We start from the raw sequence: 20708 nt of genomic DNA on the forward strand, positions 1-20708 counted from the left end.
ACATTGTCACAACTCATTACGGAAGAAAGTAAGCACACCCAAGGTGACTCCACTGGGAAAGAACTCGTGAAAGTTTATATCCAATTTCTTCTAAACTCTGTACTATGTACTTTTTCCTTTTCCTTCTGCTGATTTTACTCTATCATTTCACTGCAATATGACCATATGCTGAACCCTTAAGTCTTTCTAGCTAACCACCAAATCTAGGTGTGGTCTTAGGGACTCTCCACTCAAGTGGTATAGTGGTAAGAAAGGAAAAAGTTGGAAGAGACACAGGGTAAAAAAGGGGACAAAGAAATAAAACATATTAAGTCTCATGATGAATGAGAGTAGTGAGCTGTTATCTACTTTCAGGATCTTCATTCTGAGCTGGATAAAACGGTCCCAGCTACCTTCATCTAGAAGAAACTAGAAGTAAACTAAATTTTATCTGAGATCTGAATATCTATCTCAAATCCTTAACATGGCCCCTAGAATGTGAGGTCAATATTAACAAAAGGCAGTTTGAGTGGTTAATGTACATTTTCACATTAACATAAAGCTCTTAAGAATATTCTTTGGGGGGCAATCCAAGATGGCGGACTAAAGGGTGACTGCATCTCCAGTCGCTCCAGAAGCCAGGATTCAAGAAGGGGAGGCATTGAGAGACTCGGACTAAAATAGAACCACGCGGTGAGTCTCCCCCACCCAGTGAAGCTTGGCCCGGGTGGCAGGCCCGGATTCGGGCAGCTTATTAGAATACGGCAGGGCAGCTAGAGTCTCCCCCAGGCAGCCCTGAGCACTCCGGTGGTGGGCTCCTCCCACAGGGCCACATTCTCCAGCTTCTAGGAGCAGGCCCCCCAGTGAGAGCCTTTCTGCACAGAACCAGCTCTAAGTCCCTGAGTCAGCACGCAGCGAGCTCCAGCCTGCCCGCAGGTTGCTTCAGAGACCAGGACAGGGAAGCCAGGGACTTCCCCAAGAAGCCTGGCTCCCTCCGGCGGGAGGCGTCTTTCTAGGCTAGCCGCTCGGAGCAGAATGTCCAGTGAGAGCCTTTCTACACAGAGCCAGCCACAAGTGCCCAAGCCAGCGGACAGCTCGGCCCACAAGCAGCCTCTGGGACAAGGGCAGGGCAGCCAGAGACCTCTCCAGGCAGCCCTGCCCCCTCCGGCCGTAGGCTTTTTCCATGGGGTGATCCAACATGGCGGACTAGAGGGGGACTGCATCGCCAGTCGCTCCTGAACCCAGGATTCAAGAAGGGGAGGCATTGAGAAACTCAGACTAAAAATGAACCACGGGGTGAGTCTCCCCCACCCGGTGAAGCTCGGCCCGGACGGCAGGCCCGGATTCAGGTGGCTTATTAGAGTAGGGCAGGGCAGCTAGAGTCTTCTCTAGGCATCCCTCGGCACTCCGGTGGTGGGCTCCTGCCACACGGCCAGCTTCTCGGAGCAGGTCCCCCAGTGAGAGCCTTTCCACACAGAGCCAGCTCCAAGCCCTGGAACCAGTGGCGGGCTAAGGGCAGCTTTCTTCGGAAGCACTGCATTATCAAGTTACTCCAAGACTTCAGGCTACTGAAGGCTGGGAGGTGATACACTGGAAATCTACAGGGACACGATAAGCCAATAGAGGATATCTGCAATATCACAGAGTCCCACTACATCTGACCAATATGAGAAAACAAGGGAAGAAAATGTCGCAAACAAACCTAGATACTATATCAATAAAACTCAATGACAGCACAGCAGAAGAAATGTCAGAAAGGGAGTTCAGAATGTACATAATGAAAATGATCAGGGAAGCAAACGAGGAGATGAAAGAGCAAATGAAGGCATTAAATGATGGCACCAATCAACAGTTAAAAGACCAAATACGCAAAGCAAGAGATCATTTCAATAAAGAGTTAGAGATACTGAAAAAAAACCAGAAATCCTTGAAATGAAGAAAACAATAAACCAAGTTAAAAACTCCATAGAAAGCATAACCAATAGGATAGAACACTTGGAAGACAGAATCTCAGATACTGAAGAAAAAGTATTTAATCTTGAAAACAAAGTGACCAAACAGAAAAGATGGTAAGAAATCATGAACAGAATCTACAAGAATTATGGGACATCATGAAAAGGCCAAATTTAAGAATTATTGGGATTGAGGAAGGCTTAGAGAAACAAACCAAAGGAATGAACAAGCTATTCAATGAAATAATATCAGAAAATTTCCCAAATCTGAAGAATGAATTGGAAAACCAAGTACAAGAGGCTTATAGGACTCCAAATAAACAAAATTACAACAGACCCACACCAAGGCACATTATTATGAAAATACCTAACATACAAAATAAAGACAGAATTTTAAAGGCCGTGAGAGAAAAGAATCAAATTACATTCATGGGGAAACCAATAAGAATATCAGCAGATTTTTCAATCTAGACCCTAAAAGCTAGAAGGGCCTGGAACAACACTTACCAAGCCCTGAAAGAAAACGGATGCCAACCAAGAATCTTATACCCAGCAAAACTTACGTTCAGATTTGATGACAAAATAAGATCCTTCCATGATAAACAAAAGCTAAAGAATTTACAAAAAGAAAGCCGGCATTACAGAACATTCTCAGCAAAATATTCCATGAGGAAGAGATGAAAAACAATGATGCAAATCAGCAACAGGAGGAATTAGCCTAAAGGAATAGCCAAATAAAGGAGAAACCAAATCATGTCAAAAAACAAAAATGAGTCAAATGACTGGGAATACAAATCATATCACAATAATAACCCTGAATGTTAATGGCCTGAACTCATCAATCAAAAGACACAGACTGGCAGATTGGATTAAAAAGAAAAATCCAACAATATGCTGCCTGCAAGAGACTCATCTCAAAGAAAGAGATACCCATAGACTAAAGGTGAAAGGATGGGAAAAAACATACCATAGACACGGACACAGCAAAAAAGCTGGAGTATCCATCCTCATTTCAGAGAATGTGGACTTCAAGCCAAAACTAGTCAGAAGGGAAAAAGAAGGACATTACATACTGCTGAAGGGAAGCATAAATCAACAAGACATAAAAATCATAAATATCTATGCCCCGAACATTGGCTCATCCATGTACGTCAAATAAATCCTTCTCAATTCCAGAAATGAAATAGACCACAACGCAATAATACTAGGAGATTTTAACACACCTCTCTCACCACTGGATAGATCGCCCAAACAAAAATTGAATAAAGATACCACAGATCTCAATAACACAATCAACAATTTAGACTTAACCGATGTATATAGAATATACCATCCAACAAAGAACGAATGCACTTTCTTCTCAGCAGCACATGGATCCTTCTCTAAAATAGACCATGTTTTATGCCACAAAGCTACTGGTAGCAAATACAAGAAGACAGAGATACTACCTTGTAATCTATCAGATCTTAATGGATTGAAATTACAAATAAATGACAGAATAAAAACCAGAAACTTCTCCAATACCTGGAGATTAAATAATACACTATTATATGATGAATGGATAACAGAAGACATCAGGAGGGAAATTAAAAAATTCTTAGAAATAAACGAGAACAAAGACACATCATATCAAAACCTCTGGGACACTATGAAACCAGTACTTAGAGGAAGATTTATTTCATGGGGTGCATTCAACAAAAGAAGTAGAAATCAACAAATAAACGACTTAACACTACAGCTCAAAGCCCTAGACAAAGAAGAGCAGACCAACACCAAAAGTAGTAGAAGAGAGGAAATAGTTAAAATCAGAGCCGAAATCAATGAAATTGAAACAAAAGAAACAATCGGAAAAATTAACAAAATAGTTGATTCTTTGAAAAAATAAACAAAATTGATAAACCCTTAGCCACACTAACAAAGAGAAAGAGGGAGAAAACTCAAATTACTAAAATTCGGAATGAAGAAGGAAATCTCACAACAGACACAACTGAAATACAAAACATAATTAGAAGCTATTTTGAAAATCTATACTCCAACAAAACAGAAAACCTCCAAGACATCAACAAGTTTCTAGAGACATATGAATTACCTAAACTGAACCACGAGGACATACACAACGTAAATAAATCAATTTCAAGCAATGAAACAGAAGAGGTCATCAAAAGCCTACCGACAAAGAAAAGTCCAGGACCAGATGGGTTCTCAGCCGAGTTTTACAAAACCTTTAAAGAAGTGCTCATTCCAATACTTCTCAAAGTATTCCATAAAAAAGAAGAGGAGGGAACCCTCCCAAACTCATTCTATGAAGCCAATATTACCCTGATACCTAAGCCAGACAGAGACACATCGAGGAAAGAAAAGTTCAGACCAATATCCTTAATGAACAACGACGCAAAAATTCTCAACAAAATTTTAGCAAATGGCATACAAAAATATATTAAAAAGATAGTGCACCACAATCAAGTGGGTTTTATCCCAGGGATGCAAGGTTGGTTCAACATCCGGAAATCAATAAATGTCATTCACCATATCAACAGACTAAAAGTTAAGAATGACATGATTATTTCAATAGATAAAATACAGCATCCCTTCATGCTCAAAACACTAGAAAAAATTGGGGTAGTGGGCACATTCCTTAACATTGTAAAGGCCATCTACGCTAAGCCCATGGCAAATATCATTCTAAATGGTGAAAAACTGAAAGCATTCCCCCTAAAAACTGGAACAAGACAGGGATGCCCTCTTTCACCACTTCTATTCAACATCATTCTGGAGACCCTAGCCAGAGCAATTAGACAAACCAAAGAAATTAAAGGGATATAAATTGGAAAAGAAGAACTCAAACTATCCCTGTTCACTGATGACATGATTATATATTTGGAGGAACCTGGAAATTCCACCAGAAAACTCTTAGAACTCATAAGTGAATTCAGTAAAGTAGCAGGTTACAAGATCAATGCTCATAAATCCAATGCATTTTTATTCAGAAGTGATGAATCTTCAGAAAGAGAATTTAGGAAAACTACCCCATTCACAATAGCATCGAAAAAAATAAAATACTTGGGAATCCATCTCACAAAAGAGGTGAAACACCTCTACAATGAGAACTACAGAACACTAAAGAAAGAAATTAAAGAAAACCTTAGAAGATGGAAAGATCTCCCATGTTCTTGGATAGGTAGAATGAATATTGTCAAAATGGCCATACTACCAAAAGTGCTATACAGATTCAATGCAATTCCAATTAAAATCCTAATGATGTACCTTACAGAAATAGAGCAAGCAATTATGAAATTCATCTGGAAGAATCAGAAACCCAGAATAGCTAAAGCAATCCTCAGTAGAACGAGCGAAGCAGGGGATATTGCAATACCAGATCTTCAACTCTATTACAAAGCAATAGTAACAAAAACGGCATGGTATTGGTACCAAAATAGACAGGTAGATCAATGGTACAGAAGAGAGGACATGGACACAAACCCAAATAAATACAATTTTCTCATACTAGACAAAGGGTCCAAAAATATGCAATGGAGAAAAGATAGCCTCTTCAACAAATGGTGCAGGGAAAACTGGAAAACCATATGCAACAGAATGAAATTAAACCCCTATCTCTCACCCTGCACAAAACTCAACTCAAAATGGATCAAGGACCTCAGAATCAGACCAGAGACCCTGCATCTAATAGAAGAAAATGTAGGTCCAAACCTTCTACTTGTTCGCTTAGGATCAGACTTCCTTAACAGGACTCCCATAGCACAAGAAATAAAAGCAAGAATCAACAACTGGGATAGATTCAAACTAAAAAGCTTTCTCTCAGCAAAGGAAACTATCAATAATGTGAAGAGAGAGCCTACAGAGTGGGAGAATATCTTTGCCACTCATACTTCAGATAGAGCGTTAATTTCCAGAATCTATAAAGAACTCAAAAAACTACACCAAGAATACAAATAATCCTATCAATAAATGGGCTAAGGAAATGAACAGACACTTCACAGAAGAAGATCTGCAAGCAATCAACAGATTTATGAAAAAATGTTCAACACCTCTAGTAATAAGAGAAATGCAAATCAAAACTACCCTACGATTTCATCTCACCCCAATTAGAATGGCGATTATCAAGAACACAAGCAACAATAGTTGTTGGCGAGGATGTGGGGAAAAAGGTACACTCATACATTGATGGGGGGGTTGCAAATTAGTTCAGCTAGTCTGGAAAGCAGTATGGAGATTCCTGAGAAAGCTTGGAATGGAACCACCATTTGACCCAGCTATCCCACTCCTTGGCCTACACCCAAAGGACTTAAAATCAGCATACTACAGAGATACAGCCACATCAATGTTCATAGCTGCTCAATTCACCATTAGTAGATTGTGGAACCAACCTAGATGCCCTTCAGTTGATGAATGGATAAAGAAACTGTGGCACATATATACAATGGAATATTACTCCACCATGAAGAATGATAAAATTATGGCATTTGCAGGCAAATGGATGAAATTGGAGAATATCATGCTAAGTGAGATAAGCCAGTCTCAAAAAACTAAAGGATGAATGATCTCGCTGATAAGCGGATGAGGACATATATTGGGGGGTAGGAGGGGTTAGCGTTAGGGTTAGGGTTAGGTTTAGGCTTAGGGATAAGGAGGGTGGTAAGAATGGAGGAAGGAAGTACTGTACAGAGGGAACAGAGGGGTGGGAGGGGTGCGGGGGGAGGGAAAAAAATAACAGAATGAATGAAACAACATTGCCCTATGTAAATTTATGATTTTTAATTAAAAAAAAAAAGAATATTCTTTGGTAGTTGAGAAACTGTTAAGACATTTAAAAAATAAAATTACCTGGAAGAAAAAAAATGTCAGATTCAATTTTAATAGAAACAACTATGTATTTTAACACTTTTTTATAAATTGATCATAAAGAAAATTTATACATTTCTATCAACTTTAATATATGTACCATCATGTAACAAAAACCACAGTTAAGATACATAATAATTATCCATTCTTAAAAAACACCTCATGCTATCTCCTTTTATAGTTGTACCTTTTCCTCACTCCTAACTCCTGGGAATCAATTACCTGTTTTCTATCACGATAGTTTGTCTTTTTGAGAATGTCATCTGAATGGAAACATAAATAGACTGGCTTCTTTAATCCAGACTCATCAGGATTGGTACACATGTTATTGAATAGCATTCATTTGTATGGATATGCCACAATTTATTTCAGCCATTTACATGTTGACAAACTTCTGGACTACTTCCAGATTTATAAGATTATGAACAAAGCTACACCAAACCATTGTGTACAAGTTTTTTTTTTTTAATTTCATTAGTTTTCTTTTTTATATCTAGTTCATGATTCTTAAGTATTTTACAAAATCCCAGGAAAATTTGCAGATTCCTTTTTATATAAAATTTTAGGGCTGATGAATTTCTGAGACTATTTAATAGACTACAGATAATTCTAGATAGTCCAGACATTTATTAGGTATTATTAATGTTAGTATTTAATGGATTCCAAAGGTATGTCCCTTCTTCCCTTTCTTTTATAATGAATTCATCAGTGCATTATAGTTTTACATAACTATGGGTTTCATTTTGACATTCATAAATGCATATAACAAAATTTGCTCCAACTCAGTCCCCAATACTTCTCTATTGCCTCCCATCCTCGCTCCCCATAATCCCCTTCCTCTATTGTCTTCCTTCTATTAATTTAATTTTAATTGTTACAATATAGCTATACATATAAGTAGAATTCATTGTGATGTATTTTTACATGATATAACACAATGTGGACAATATCAGGTTTTTCATTTCTCCAGGGTACATACCCAGAAGTGGAATTGCAAAGTTGCATGTGAAGAGTATGTTTCACTTTATGAGAAGCTATCAAACTATTTTTCAGATTGGCTAAATCATTTTGTACTTTTACAAGTAGTGCATAAGAGTTTTCGCTCCTCTTCATTCTTGACTATTGTTGATATGGTTGGTTTTAAACCTTTTGGACATTTTGAAATGTGCCATGTTATCTCATTGTAGTTCTCATCTGCATTTCCCTAATGACTAATGAGATTGAAAACATTTTACAAATCTTTATAAAAGGAAACACAGTGTACTAAGGAATCTAAAGTTTCTACACTAACCTATTCTGATGTTGTTCAATAAAGGCTATGAGGTTTGCTCATCAAAGTAAAATTTATAAATTGGTATAATGTCATTGAAAGAGCATATTTTTAAAACCTACCTTTTCTTGCTGAAACCAAGCCTGCCAATCCTGAAATTGTAATCACACCCATTTTTGGAAGAAAATCTCGAGGAGGATTCTTCAGATAGACATATGCATCTCAAGAAATAAGGTAAAAATTAATATAAATGACTGACTACAATTGCATATTCCGTAATTATTATGCAGAAAGGTTAACGAGATTAGCTTATTAATAGTTGTCAATAAGGTAACAGTGAATGGTTTAAGTACTCTTTAAAAGAGCTATATAAAATGATTATATGAGCAATGATATAAAACTATATAATAATTACTCATTACAAAATAAAATCTCTTTAATATATTTATTTTCTTAATGACAGTTATTACTCATTTATAAAATATGATGCTTTAGAGGGTACATCTTAATATGTATTACTTTAGGGCAAATTCATGATTTTCAATATATTATATCATTATAATGAACATGCTTCTTCCCTTATCTGTTCAAGCAATGGGTAGGACTCATTTCATTCAGAAATGAAATAGATAACCATATCCAGGAGCTCTGCCACTAGAACTTCCTTATCACTATTTCCCAATAAACTCAGGTAGCCATTGCTCTCGGTTAAAACCAACAATCAGGAAAAGAAGTGAGGCAAGACAAAAAGCAGATGAAGAATAAACAAAAGTCTGGATGCGTTGGGTTCCTGTGTATTTAAATTCCTTATAGTTCAAAAAATACACTCTTTTGTCATAGTTATTTATTGGCAATCATAAATTTAGTCATATTCCTCAAGATTGATGAGGGAAGTAAATTTTGAATTCTTAACATATTAAATTCAAATACAGGTCATCAACTTCAGGAAGATATTAATTTTTAAGTATTTAGGTGATCTTTCTGTCTAATATTTATTTTGACAACTGTTATATGCCAAGAATATTAGAAACCTATATCTGCTGCCAAACACTATTAATGAGCTGAAGAGTCAAATACAATTAATTTCTCACATTAGCTTATATATTCCAGGTTGACTGAATGGAATTGATAGCAAAGTACTATACATTTTAATAACAAATAACACTTTCATTTGGTATTGGGAATTGAACCCAGAGGTATTCTACTACTAACCTATACCCTAAGTCCTTTTTATTTATTTTTATTTTGAAACAGATTCTCACTAATTTGCAGAGGATCTCACTAACTTGCTCACTCTGGCTTCAAACTTGTGAAATGCCTGTGTCAGTCTCCTGAGTCACTGGGATTACAGGTGTGCACCAACACACCCAGCTGCAAATAACATTTATTTAAACTAATTAGCAACAGTGAAGAAATATTTTTAATTTATACTTTTTAAGAATATAATATGGACTTTACAGTTAAAATAGATCTTAGTTTGACTATGGGCACTGCCACTTACTAATGATGTGACCTTCGTAACTTACTTAATCTTTTCAAACCTCAGCATCTTCATGTGTAAATACTATAATTATATGTGTAAAGACTTAAATTATTATGTGTAAATATATATTATATGTGTAAAATATAATTATATTACATTTTATATATTATATTTTATGTTATATGTAAAAACATAATTATATGTGTAAATACATAAATTATTATGTGTAAATACTATAATTATAATACCAATGCTAACAGAATTATGACAAAAATAGAAAAAATATGTAAAATGCTTTACATAATGCTTTAGCATATAGTAACTGCTAAATAAATGGTAGATATTTGATGATTTACTATTATCAGTAAAATACAGAATATCTTCTGAATTGGTAAAAACATGATAATGGAGTAGTATACCATGCTTATTTTTCTCATACTTAAATACTGCATCTTAAAAACATAATAGAACATTTCTAATTATGGATGGTTCACTCAGTTACCTTTTCCAATCTGTACTGTATCCATTATTCCATTTTTCACGAAGACATAAACACCCTAAGAATAAAAGGAAGATAAAAGGACATCTGTGTTTTTCAAGTTGCTGATAAATAGATCAATAGAAATAGCCTATATTTCTGAGATTATATTAAAAAGTTGACTTAGAATTACATCAAAATCTAAAACCAGCTTTTTAATTCATTCACTATGAAGATAGTTGCTTAATTTATCTCCTCTTCATTTCTTGCTTTTTATTCTATTTAACATGAATAATACTTGTTTACTGATTTCCCATATAGGTGGGTAAAGTAATGCCTATAAAATAATAGAGCAATTCACAGAAAATATATTGAAAAAATATAAAGATTTATCATCTTATTTTATAATAGCCTAGAGAAATAAATGGAACTTGAATAAAGCATGAAGGGAGGTATATTTCAGCACAGAAGCAACATCTGATTAATAAAGATACAGCAGCAACAACAGAATGATTTGTGGAGAAAAAAACAAAAACAGGAAAAAGCCTAAAGAGCTTCAACTCCTTTTTTTTCTTAGTTTTCATTAGAATAAGGGAAAAATTGAAACAAGGCCTTTATTTCAAATTATCCTACTCAGACTACTATCCATCTTACTTTTAAATAGGAAAATAAATTCTCCATAAATCAGGATCATATTAACCTATTTGAGGAATTAAAGGCTTTTCCTTTTACCTGTTTTTAACTAATTTATTTTAATGCAGAAAAGACTTACATATATTTATTGTGTGATAGGTATTCTATTTGCATTAGAGGAAAACTAATGTCACAAAATGACTTACTCATAATCATGCTGTATAAACCAGAAAAAACAATCCAAACTCCTTCTCTGAACTAGTTGCTGCAAAACCATGGGATAAAAACAAGATGAGAAGAGATTTTCAAAGCATAAAAACAAATGATTATATCAGATGGGAAAAAAGGAGTTATTGGTATTGATATATCTTGGTCTAATAATTTTGTCTCAGTTTAATGGTAAACAGATATGCAGAGATTTGTCCCATTCATCCTGGTTTAAAGTTATGCAAACCAACACAGACCTAACTGCCACTGTGCTACTTCTCTTTGTGGACTGTCTTACAAAAATTTCACACTCAGCATTAAAATACCTGTTGACCAGTTGATTGGAAATCATTTAACCGTTAAGTCTTTGGGAAAAATTCCTTAGCTGAGTTTAGGAATTCATTTGTACCACAAGGGGGCACTGCTACCTAAATTTAAAAACACTACAGAGAAGTATGAACTTGCTCTACATGATTTTAGGTTTCAAGCAGAATGCAATTTGAGACACACATAATTTTTTTAAAGATTAGATTATGTTTTCAGGGAAAAATTAGTACAAGTTATTTATACTGATTAAACGCATTTGAAATGCTCTTCAACCTATTTGTTTTAGTGTATTAACAGAAATGTTCTTTCGGTCTTAAAATGGTTGAGAATTACAATAGCAATTTAAAAATCTCTCAGGGACAATTTTCCTCACTGAAGACACATCTGAGAACACTATAAAAAATTAGGTCTCAGGAGATTTTAAATGTGAATCATTTAGCTACTGGCGTGCAGCTTTGGGGGCATGATTCAGATCATAATTACTTAAGATATTTCTCTCAGAGATCAAAGTATTAAGAGTGTGTAGTATAACTAGTACCATTAGAATCATATGACAAGCACAATTTTTCAAAAAAAAACTTCATATATTCATCAGATGTATGAAATATCATCTGGAATGCCCAGAGTTCACTGATTTGGTATTTCACCTAAGGACAATTATATTTCCTAAGCTCATTAGAATTTTCTGTTTAACAGGAATGCATTAGAAACTAAAAAAAGCACAAAGGATCACAATCAGAGAGGCTATATTTGGGAAAAATTGTGTGGATTTTAGGTCAGAATGACAAAAATATTATTCCAATATTATCATTAAGAAACTCATATTGGAGATGCTCATGTAAATACAACGATGTTTATATAATAATAATGAAATATCAGTGTTGTATCAGCTTACTTGACCACTCTGCAGCTGGACACTGCTTATTTAAGGCTAGAGCATCAAAGTCTGATGAAGTCCATTTGACCTAATAGCTGCCTCTAGTTAGAAAGGTCTTAAGAGAAAACCTCAAGTGAACAATATTTAGCTCAGTCAAATAAAGAATAATTCAGAAGTAATCTCAGAACCTCTTCGTATATGCTAGTTAAACATACACCTTAAATGAACTACTTTAATATGTACATTAGGTTGAATATGGCTACAAATACTTTGCTTCTACTCCAAGTGGAAGTAGAAGTGGCATCTAGTTCCCCTTCCTTTCAAACTGGCCTTAGTGATTTGACTTTACACAAGAATGCTGTTACATGAATGACTGTTTTTGGACATCTGAAGATAGGTAAGAAAATTGGAAAGTTCTGCCTAGGGCCTCTTGTAACTTTGTCATTAGGAGCCCTGAACTTCCCACGTAAAGTTATCTACCTAGAGACCAACATGCTTGAGAGATCATGACAGATGCTTCAGTTGACAATCCCAGTTGAGCCCAGTCTTCCAACCATCCTTGACAAGGTGCCACAGATGCAAATAAAGGTGTCTTGTACAATCCAGATCAGCCCATTTGCCAGATAAATACCACGAATGGCTTCTGTTAATACCACATGCAACAGAAGAAATACCTGTCTGAATTCTGATCGAATTCCTGACCCACAAAAGCATAGGTCAGGAATTTGATGTTTCAAGCCACCAAGTTTTAGGGGTAGATTTTTACACATCAATCAATAATTGGAAATTAACCTGAAACCTCTGATATTAAACCAACTATCAGAATGAACTTACCTTGCACCAGCCAATGTAATGACCAGTTGTAGTGCGGATGGATGCAAAGCCCATCTGTAAACGGCCAGGCTGCTCTTCTACATATTTAGACTGAAGAGGTGGTGTAGCGTATATGGGAAGCTAGAGTCAGAAAAACATTCATGTCAAAAACATAAAATAGTTGGACTGCCTTTTCCTGTAGTATTGCAGAACAGGAATACTTATCAATTTTCCTCCTAAAAACAACTAAAACTGCTGATAAAATTTAAAACCATCTTAAATACAGGGATGATGTGGTAAACAGGTTAGTAAGACTAGGGACCCAACAGGCCAGAAATTAAGTGATACCACATATAGTTCGACCCAGTGGCTCTAATCCTATGTGTATGCAGAAGAAACTACTGATACTAGCACACCTAGGGGTATGTATAATATCATTCATAGCAAAACTCTAATTGCAAAAATCTGGAAACAACCCCAAGGTTCATCAACACCAAAACAGGTAAACTGGAATATATCCATACACTGGAATATTACAAATTAGAGAAAATAGAAAAATAATAGTCATATGGAAAAATCTAGACTAATTTCAGGAATATGTTAAGGAAAAAGAAAAAAAAAAGGTAAGAGCATAAAACTGCAGGTATGTTTCTATTAACATACAGTTCAAACAAATGCAAAACCAAAAATGCCCAAATTGTTTAGCCATACAAACATATAAGGTAAAATTATAAAGGAAGGAAATAATAAGAATTCAGAGTAGTGGTTATACCTGAATGAACCAAGGTAAGTACCCAGGGGATACTGTTTTGTTTTTCCTTGAAATTGGGTGGTAGGTACATGGTTATTTATTATCATATCAGTACTGCTGGTTCTTATACCTTCAATATATTGAATGAATAGGCTTTTGATGCTAGTCAATATTCAATAAAACCAAGTATAAATATAAAAGAACTATGAAAATTTCAGGTAAAATCTTACTTACTTTTACAAAGTGAATAGAAATTCGTTTTTATATTCAGAGTGTAGCATCTTCCTTCGAAATGTGGAGAAGATATAACCGGGGAGAACCAAGTTTACAAATCAACATAAAGGGAACTAGATGATTAACGTCTTTGGATTTGATCCTGTACCAATAACAATCATGAGATAATAGCTAATAATATATTGTATTCTTATAAAATGCTCCAAGAGTTGATGCAGTGTTCTCACCATAAAAATCATAATTATGTAGGTATATCTAACAATCAGATTTAGGCATTCCATGATGTGTGTGTGTGTATATATATGTCAAAACATCACATATGAGGTACATACATACAATTTTATCTGTCAACTTAAAATATTAAAATAAAAACCAATACACAGTATCAGCTTTATAAAATTTCCAGTAGTAGGTTTAAAAGTCTTGTTTTACCATTAAATGACACTTTACTACCCATACTAGGACTAAAGAGTTAGTGTTTCTCTTTCCAGACGAATGCTGGAATTTAAATTAACCAAGTTGGCAATTATGTATGAATAGGAGGGTCAGATATGCACATTTTATATTAAAAGTACATATTACATATAAAAAGCAGATATGTTATAGGTAGAGATATTTTCATCTTCCCTAGAAAGGTACATGGATGTACTGGTATTAAAACGGGCAAAATTATTTACTTAAATGTTTGTTCATCATATCCCTCATCTGTATTTATGATCCCCAATTCCATACTTTATTAATCATTAACTGTACTTATTCTTCTCCCTATCCTCATGGAAATCTCCTGATTCTTAATATATACCCCAACATACATTAGATTAATAGCTTAAAAAAAGTTCTTTATTTGTGGTCTATTGTAAACAAAATTTTATATATACATTTTCTAGAAAGAAAATTTAAAATTTTCATCGGATTTTCAAAGGGGTAAGAAAAGTTAAGAACCAGTACTTTCTAATATTTTCTTCTTAGGGGCATTCAAGCATAGTTGAAAGGTTTATATAAAAGGATATCATTTCTCTTTTTAGAATTTTAGGAACCATTCAGTACCATGTTATTACAATCACTACTGAGAGAATATTCTCACAATAAACTGGAGGCCTTGGTCTTAAATGCCACTTATTGTATAAACACAATCTATTTGTACTTAGTTAGAAATCATGATTAGATCCAGTAAGCTATAAAACCACATTTAAAATTAAATTGAACCAAATAACTAGAAATTTCAAATCAATATTTTTCTCAGTTACTTCTTGGTGAAAAGAAGCAAATGGCAAGAAAATAAGTAAAGCTCATGTCAGAGGGATTTTTTAAAAAAGTGTTAATTTATATATGTAGTTGGCTACATACATGCACCCAATTACCAGTCATTTTACTGACTTGAACACTGAAATTTTCAAGGTTAAAAAAATGATTACCCTGTGGTCCTGAAGAGTTTCCTATTAAAGGAAGATTTATTTATGTTCACTATATGGCACTTAATAAGGCAGGAGCATACTGGTAACTTTTTAAAATATTTTTAGTTGTAGATGGACACAATACCTTTATTTCATTTATTTATTTTATGTGGTACTGAGGATCAAACCCAGTGCCTGACATGTGATAGGAAAACACTCTACCACTGAGCTACAACCACAGCATGCTGTTGCAACATCTTTTAAAAAATTTATCAGTATGGGACTGGGGTTGTGGTTCAGTGGTAGAGCGCTTGCCTAGCATGTGTCAGGCACTGAGTTTTACACAATAAAAGTACCTAGAAATGCAGCATGTAAATGACATTTTTATTAATTCAAAAATTCTAAATTCCTCAAGATTAAATCTTGACTTTGTGAAGAGTCCCTATCACACAGATGACAACAAAATTTGTAATTCAATTAAATTCAAATTAAAATGTACTGAGGAAAATAATAAATATCAAGGAATCCTATATATTCTACTAGTACAGTAAAGATGCACTCATTTACTTTAGAATTCAGAAATATGTAAATTTAGCTATTAGGAACAAATATCAGTTATTTATCTTCCTATTTAGATTTTTGAGCTGCCCAAATATGGGAATGTCAAGGAAGGTTTAAAATGTCATCCTTCTGAGATTAGTAAAGAGAAAGAAAACAGAGTCAGCAAGTAGGAAGAATGGTGAATCTACTGAAGACTGCTAATGAAAATTAATAACACTTTACCCAGTGCTTAAAACCATGCTGCACACAAACTCAGAAGGAACTCAGGAAATCTTTTCCTTTTCTGGAATATGTGACTATCACAGTTTTGCACATAAATTTGCCAATATTTATGGCAAATTGTCAACAATTTTTATGCCACCAGCCCTACATTAATTCTGCTTCTAGAAATCTATCCTAAGGAAACAGTTATAGATGTATACAAAGATTTAGTTAAGTGGTTCAGTAAGCAAGGTATAATAGCAAAATTATGGGAAATACTCTCAATTTCCAAAAATTTATGAAAGTTTTACATTTGATAGTGATACATTTATACAACAGAATATTTATGTCACCATTAAGATTTCTACCCAATATTGTTATTGGTAGAGTCAGAGTTCAGACTCAGACCTATCTGACTTACGAATATACCACTAAGTCTTTACACAAATCTTAGGTGTGACCTCAGGCTGGTAGACATAAATAGAATAGTAAATAAACAGAATTAGTAATCAGAATGGCAGCTCAACAGGTTAGCATGATGGGCCAGATCAATAAGATGAGATCTAGACAGGCATAAATACACCTGGCAACTGAGTCCAATAAATCCAAAAGCATAAGTACAGATCGGGACATGACACAGCTTACCAATAGCCTGTGTAAAAAAGTTAGTGAATTTTAGAAAACTATGTCACGGTCAAAGGCTGTTTAAGAGCACAGTTGATTGAGAATTCCAAACAAAAAATAAATATAGAAACTAGTATGATCTTAGGCCACATTAATACAAATGTAACATATAAAACAGGAGAAAGTGTCTGACTCTATCCTTCAATAGTCAAAATACATCTAAAGAAAACATTAACCATCCAGAACATGGCATAGAGTAATCATGGCAGTGAAGGAACTCAAAGCTATGACATGAGGAATAATTAAAACAATTAATACTTTCTTTCATCTAAGAAGCAAAATGTTATGGTTTGGATATGAAGTATGCCCCATGAATATGTGTTGAAGCCTTGATCTCGAGTGAAGTAATGTGCAGAGGTGGAGCTGTGGGGAAGCAATTAATGTACGAACTCTGACTTCATCAGTGAATTAAACTTTTGATAATTTAATGGACTGTAGGCAAGAAGGGCATGTTTGGAAGGAGAAGGTCATGGTTCCTTGCCCTTGGGGACAGTATCTGATCCCTGGCCCCTTCCTCTCTCTGCTTTCCAACAGTCATGAGCTGAGCAGCTTTCCTCTGCCATGCCCCTTGTCCCATGATATTCTGCCTCATCTCAGGTCCAAAACAATGAAGCCTGCTGACCAGGGTCGAAAAGCACTGAAACCATGAGCCAAAATCAATCTTTCTTCCTCTAAATTGAGTTTCTCAGGTACTTGTCACAAAGATGAGAGGCTAAGACACAAAATCATTTAAGGGAAAACTGACATCTGAGGTGTTGTTTTTTGGAAGAGAAATGAGAATTTTTCTGTGTGATGTCAATAAATGGCACACATACATGAAAATGGTAGTAGTTATTATGAGGCAGGTTTGTATTTGACATAAGGAAGTACCTAATTATGATTTGGATCTAGAAACGTTCCCTAAAAATCTCATGTTATGTTAAAAAGCATAATCCCCAATAGAGAAAGGTTCAGAGGTTGGGTTTCTAGGTAATAATGAGAGTTGTGCCCTCAACCTTCAATCCATTTGAAGGATTAATAATCTGAATGGATTACAGGGTGATAACTATAGGCAGATGGGAAATGGTTAGGGGAAACAGGCCACTGCAGGCCAGTCTGGCCACTATATATTATTTCTGGCTCTTAGATCTCTCTGCTTCCTGAATGCCATGAGCTGACAGCTTTCTTTCACTGTACCTTCCTGCCATGTTCTGCCTTACCTCCAGTCCAGACCAATGGAGTTGGCTGACCATGAACTGATACCTCTGAAATGTGAGCTTAAAATAAAAATTTCCTCAAGTTGTTCTTGTCAAGTATTTTGATCACAGTGTCAGAAAGCTGACTAACAGACCTTAAGTCAAATGAGAGCATCCAAAAAATGGAACAGGCTCCTTAGATTCTTTAATGCAGCTTTTTATGCATGTAGAAGATAAGTGGTCATTGAGTGTGACTACTGTAGAAAGGAGTATAATACCATACAGGAGACTGAACTAGAAAACATCTAAGGTCCCTTCTAAAACTGATATGATTTTTGAGACATGCTAATACTGGATATAGCTATATAAGTATTTCAAGAAAGAAAAGTCATACTGTTTAGATGGTGTAAGACCTTGTACTAATATTATTTATAAAGAAAAATCACCAAATATTTTTCACTGAAGTTAAAGTTAGATGTTTGTGTTAAATATACTATATAGAGATACTTTATAACTATTTCTTTCAACATATCAAACATACCTAACAGGTTTCAAAGATATTTATGACCAATAAAGGTATGAAAAACAACAAAAACAATCACCACAGAGATTTTGCATTGTCTTTACATAAAGTAAGGTTCATAAACTTTTATAGGCAATTTACCTGGTCTGGTCTTATTAGCTTCTTTTTGTATTCCTCTTCTCTGGACACACGTACACTTACACATGCATATATCAGACTTGCTGGCATGGTTGTTAGCTTTCCCATCTGAGAGAGATATATTAAAAAAAAAAAAAAAACCTTTTAATCTGAAAAGCTACCAAGCTTCCATTTCTTGATAAATTTGAGGGACATCTCAGGAACATTATTGCTTTCCCTTAAATATATTAAATATTCCTGCCTTCCCAAAATATATCACTTTTTATTTCTTATATATAATTGGTATTCACCAATAAAATAACAAGATTTCTGTTCCATACCTATGTCAGATATCACTAAAAATATTAAAACAGGGAACTTGGCTCTCTCAGCAGGAATATGAGACCAGAGGCTGACTGCTAACATGGTGGGTGGGTGACCAGCAAGACCTGACCTATGCAGTTGCACCCCAGGAACCACATACAGGTGGGTCCAGTGCCCCTGCCGGCCAAACATAGGCCATGTGGGGGAAGGGACTGAAGCTGTAGCCTACACACACTTGGCAGGCTCCTCTGTTCTGGGGCACATACTTCATGCCACTTTCCCCCCACCCCCTGCTCACACACAGCAGGGATATATCCAAGGCTGACTTCTTGCTCTTATCCCTGCCTCCCTGCCCCTTTGCTGCAGAAAATGAACCAGCCACAGAGAATGTCACCTGTGGTCATGGACAAAGAATTCAAGGACCTCCTGGACTTCAGAAAGATGTTTCTACTGCCTGTGGCAAAGGGGAAGGGCCTGTCCCCCCACCACCCTAGCCTACCCATAGTTTGGAAGTTCACGGTTCAACTACTGGCCCAGCTGGGGCTCCTGGGGCACTCACAATGGCAATAAGAACCTTTCCTATTTTGACCTCCAGCAAAGGTGCCCACTTCAGTGAGTTCCATTCCAGCCACACTTTGTCCATATACCCAGCACCTGGACTTGGAGGTAAGGGTGATGGTTGAAGCACATACTCCACCTTCAACAGAAATACAGTTTTTCAGCAACTTGACTGAGGCTGGCTTCTTACAAGGCAAGCTGGTTCTCAGCAACACCGTGTCACTGTCTACACTGGCAACCCTGCATGGACAGCTATGGACAGAGGCCTCCCTCTATATACAGCCCAAGATGATCCATGAAATTCCACCTTTTTTTTCCCCATAAACTTAGATGAAAATAAAGGAATTCTGTCACCAGCTCATTTGACAAGACTTCCAGCAGAACCTATCCCACTGGCTTCTATATAGCAGAAAGCAGCCTAGTATTTCCAGCAGCCATTTTAGCGTCCCCCTGACCAGGCAGGATACAGATCTATAATGAGTGGAAGATCATTCCCTCACTTCTCCTGACAAGCAGCAGCAATTCCATGGGTGGTGGTAGTGGTGGCCGAATTAGTCTGAACACATGGGCTACCAGCTGCACTGAGTAGGAAGTGGACTCCAGGGTATGTGTTCCGGAGCCATGTATAGCAGTGTTGCTGGAAATATTCTGCCAGTGGGTAGGGCTGATAGTCTCTCGGGTTCCCACAAGACAACAGCCAGCATCAGTCAAGCAATTTCTTCTCATCAAGTCCCACAACCTGGTAAGGCTAGGAGGGCCACCACAGTATCCCCAAGTAGGAGCCCCTAGTGTCCCTTGCAATATGATCTGCAGAAAAAGATTCAAGACCTGAATGAGGCAATCCACTTTCACAGCATCCACAGGGTTAGCAATATGCACTGTTGCTAGGTTGCTGCATAGCCATGCAGCAACCTAGCAACAGCCCCACTTACATCACTGGGTGGGCAGTGCCAGGCTTGGTTACAGGCAGCTGTTAGGAGCACAGCTTTGCAAATAGCCCCAGTTCCTTTAAACAGACACTCAGCCCTCCCCAGTCAGTCCAGCATGCTCCTGGAATATGCACTAAGGCAGGCAACAGTAAGATCAAGAGGGGAGGGGAGGACAAGAATACTTTGGGGGCCAACAGCTCAGAGGAGTAGGTGGAGCTCATGATGACCCCACAGATGCAGCCCAGCCTAGATGAAAATGACCTTCTCCTCCCCGTTCACCCACCAAGTGCAAAAATTTGAATGGGAGAACAGGGTGGCCAGCAATGCCCATGAGCATCAATGAGACTTCTAAGAGTTAGAGTGTATGTGCTAGTTGCA

The 20708-nt window shown here is 36.3% G+C and overlaps 1 protein-coding gene across 2 annotated transcripts in view; it reads right to left on the bottom strand.

Moving 5' to 3' along the window:
- Nucleotides 1-20708, bottom strand: part of APOOL (apolipoprotein O like) — a 68848-nt gene that overhangs the window by 27088 nt on the left and 21052 nt on the right. For both annotated transcript variants that reach the window (XM_079123091.1, XM_079123092.1), the window contains 4 exons: nucleotides 18544-18648; nucleotides 12901-13020; nucleotides 10047-10101; nucleotides 8184-8282 (listed from right to left, as the gene is read on the bottom strand). In XM_079123091.1, the coding sequence (XP_078979217.1) occupies nucleotides 8184-8282; nucleotides 10047-10101; nucleotides 12901-13020; nucleotides 18544-18648 (379 nt within the window). The remainder of the gene's footprint in view (nucleotides 1-8183; nucleotides 8283-10046; nucleotides 10102-12900; nucleotides 13021-18543; nucleotides 18649-20708) is intronic.

The sequence above is a fragment of the Sciurus vulgaris genome (assembly GCF_902686455.1).
Source record: "Sciurus vulgaris genome assembly, chromosome: X".
NCBI classification, from domain to species: Eukaryota; Metazoa; Chordata; class Mammalia; order Rodentia; family Sciuridae; genus Sciurus; species Sciurus vulgaris.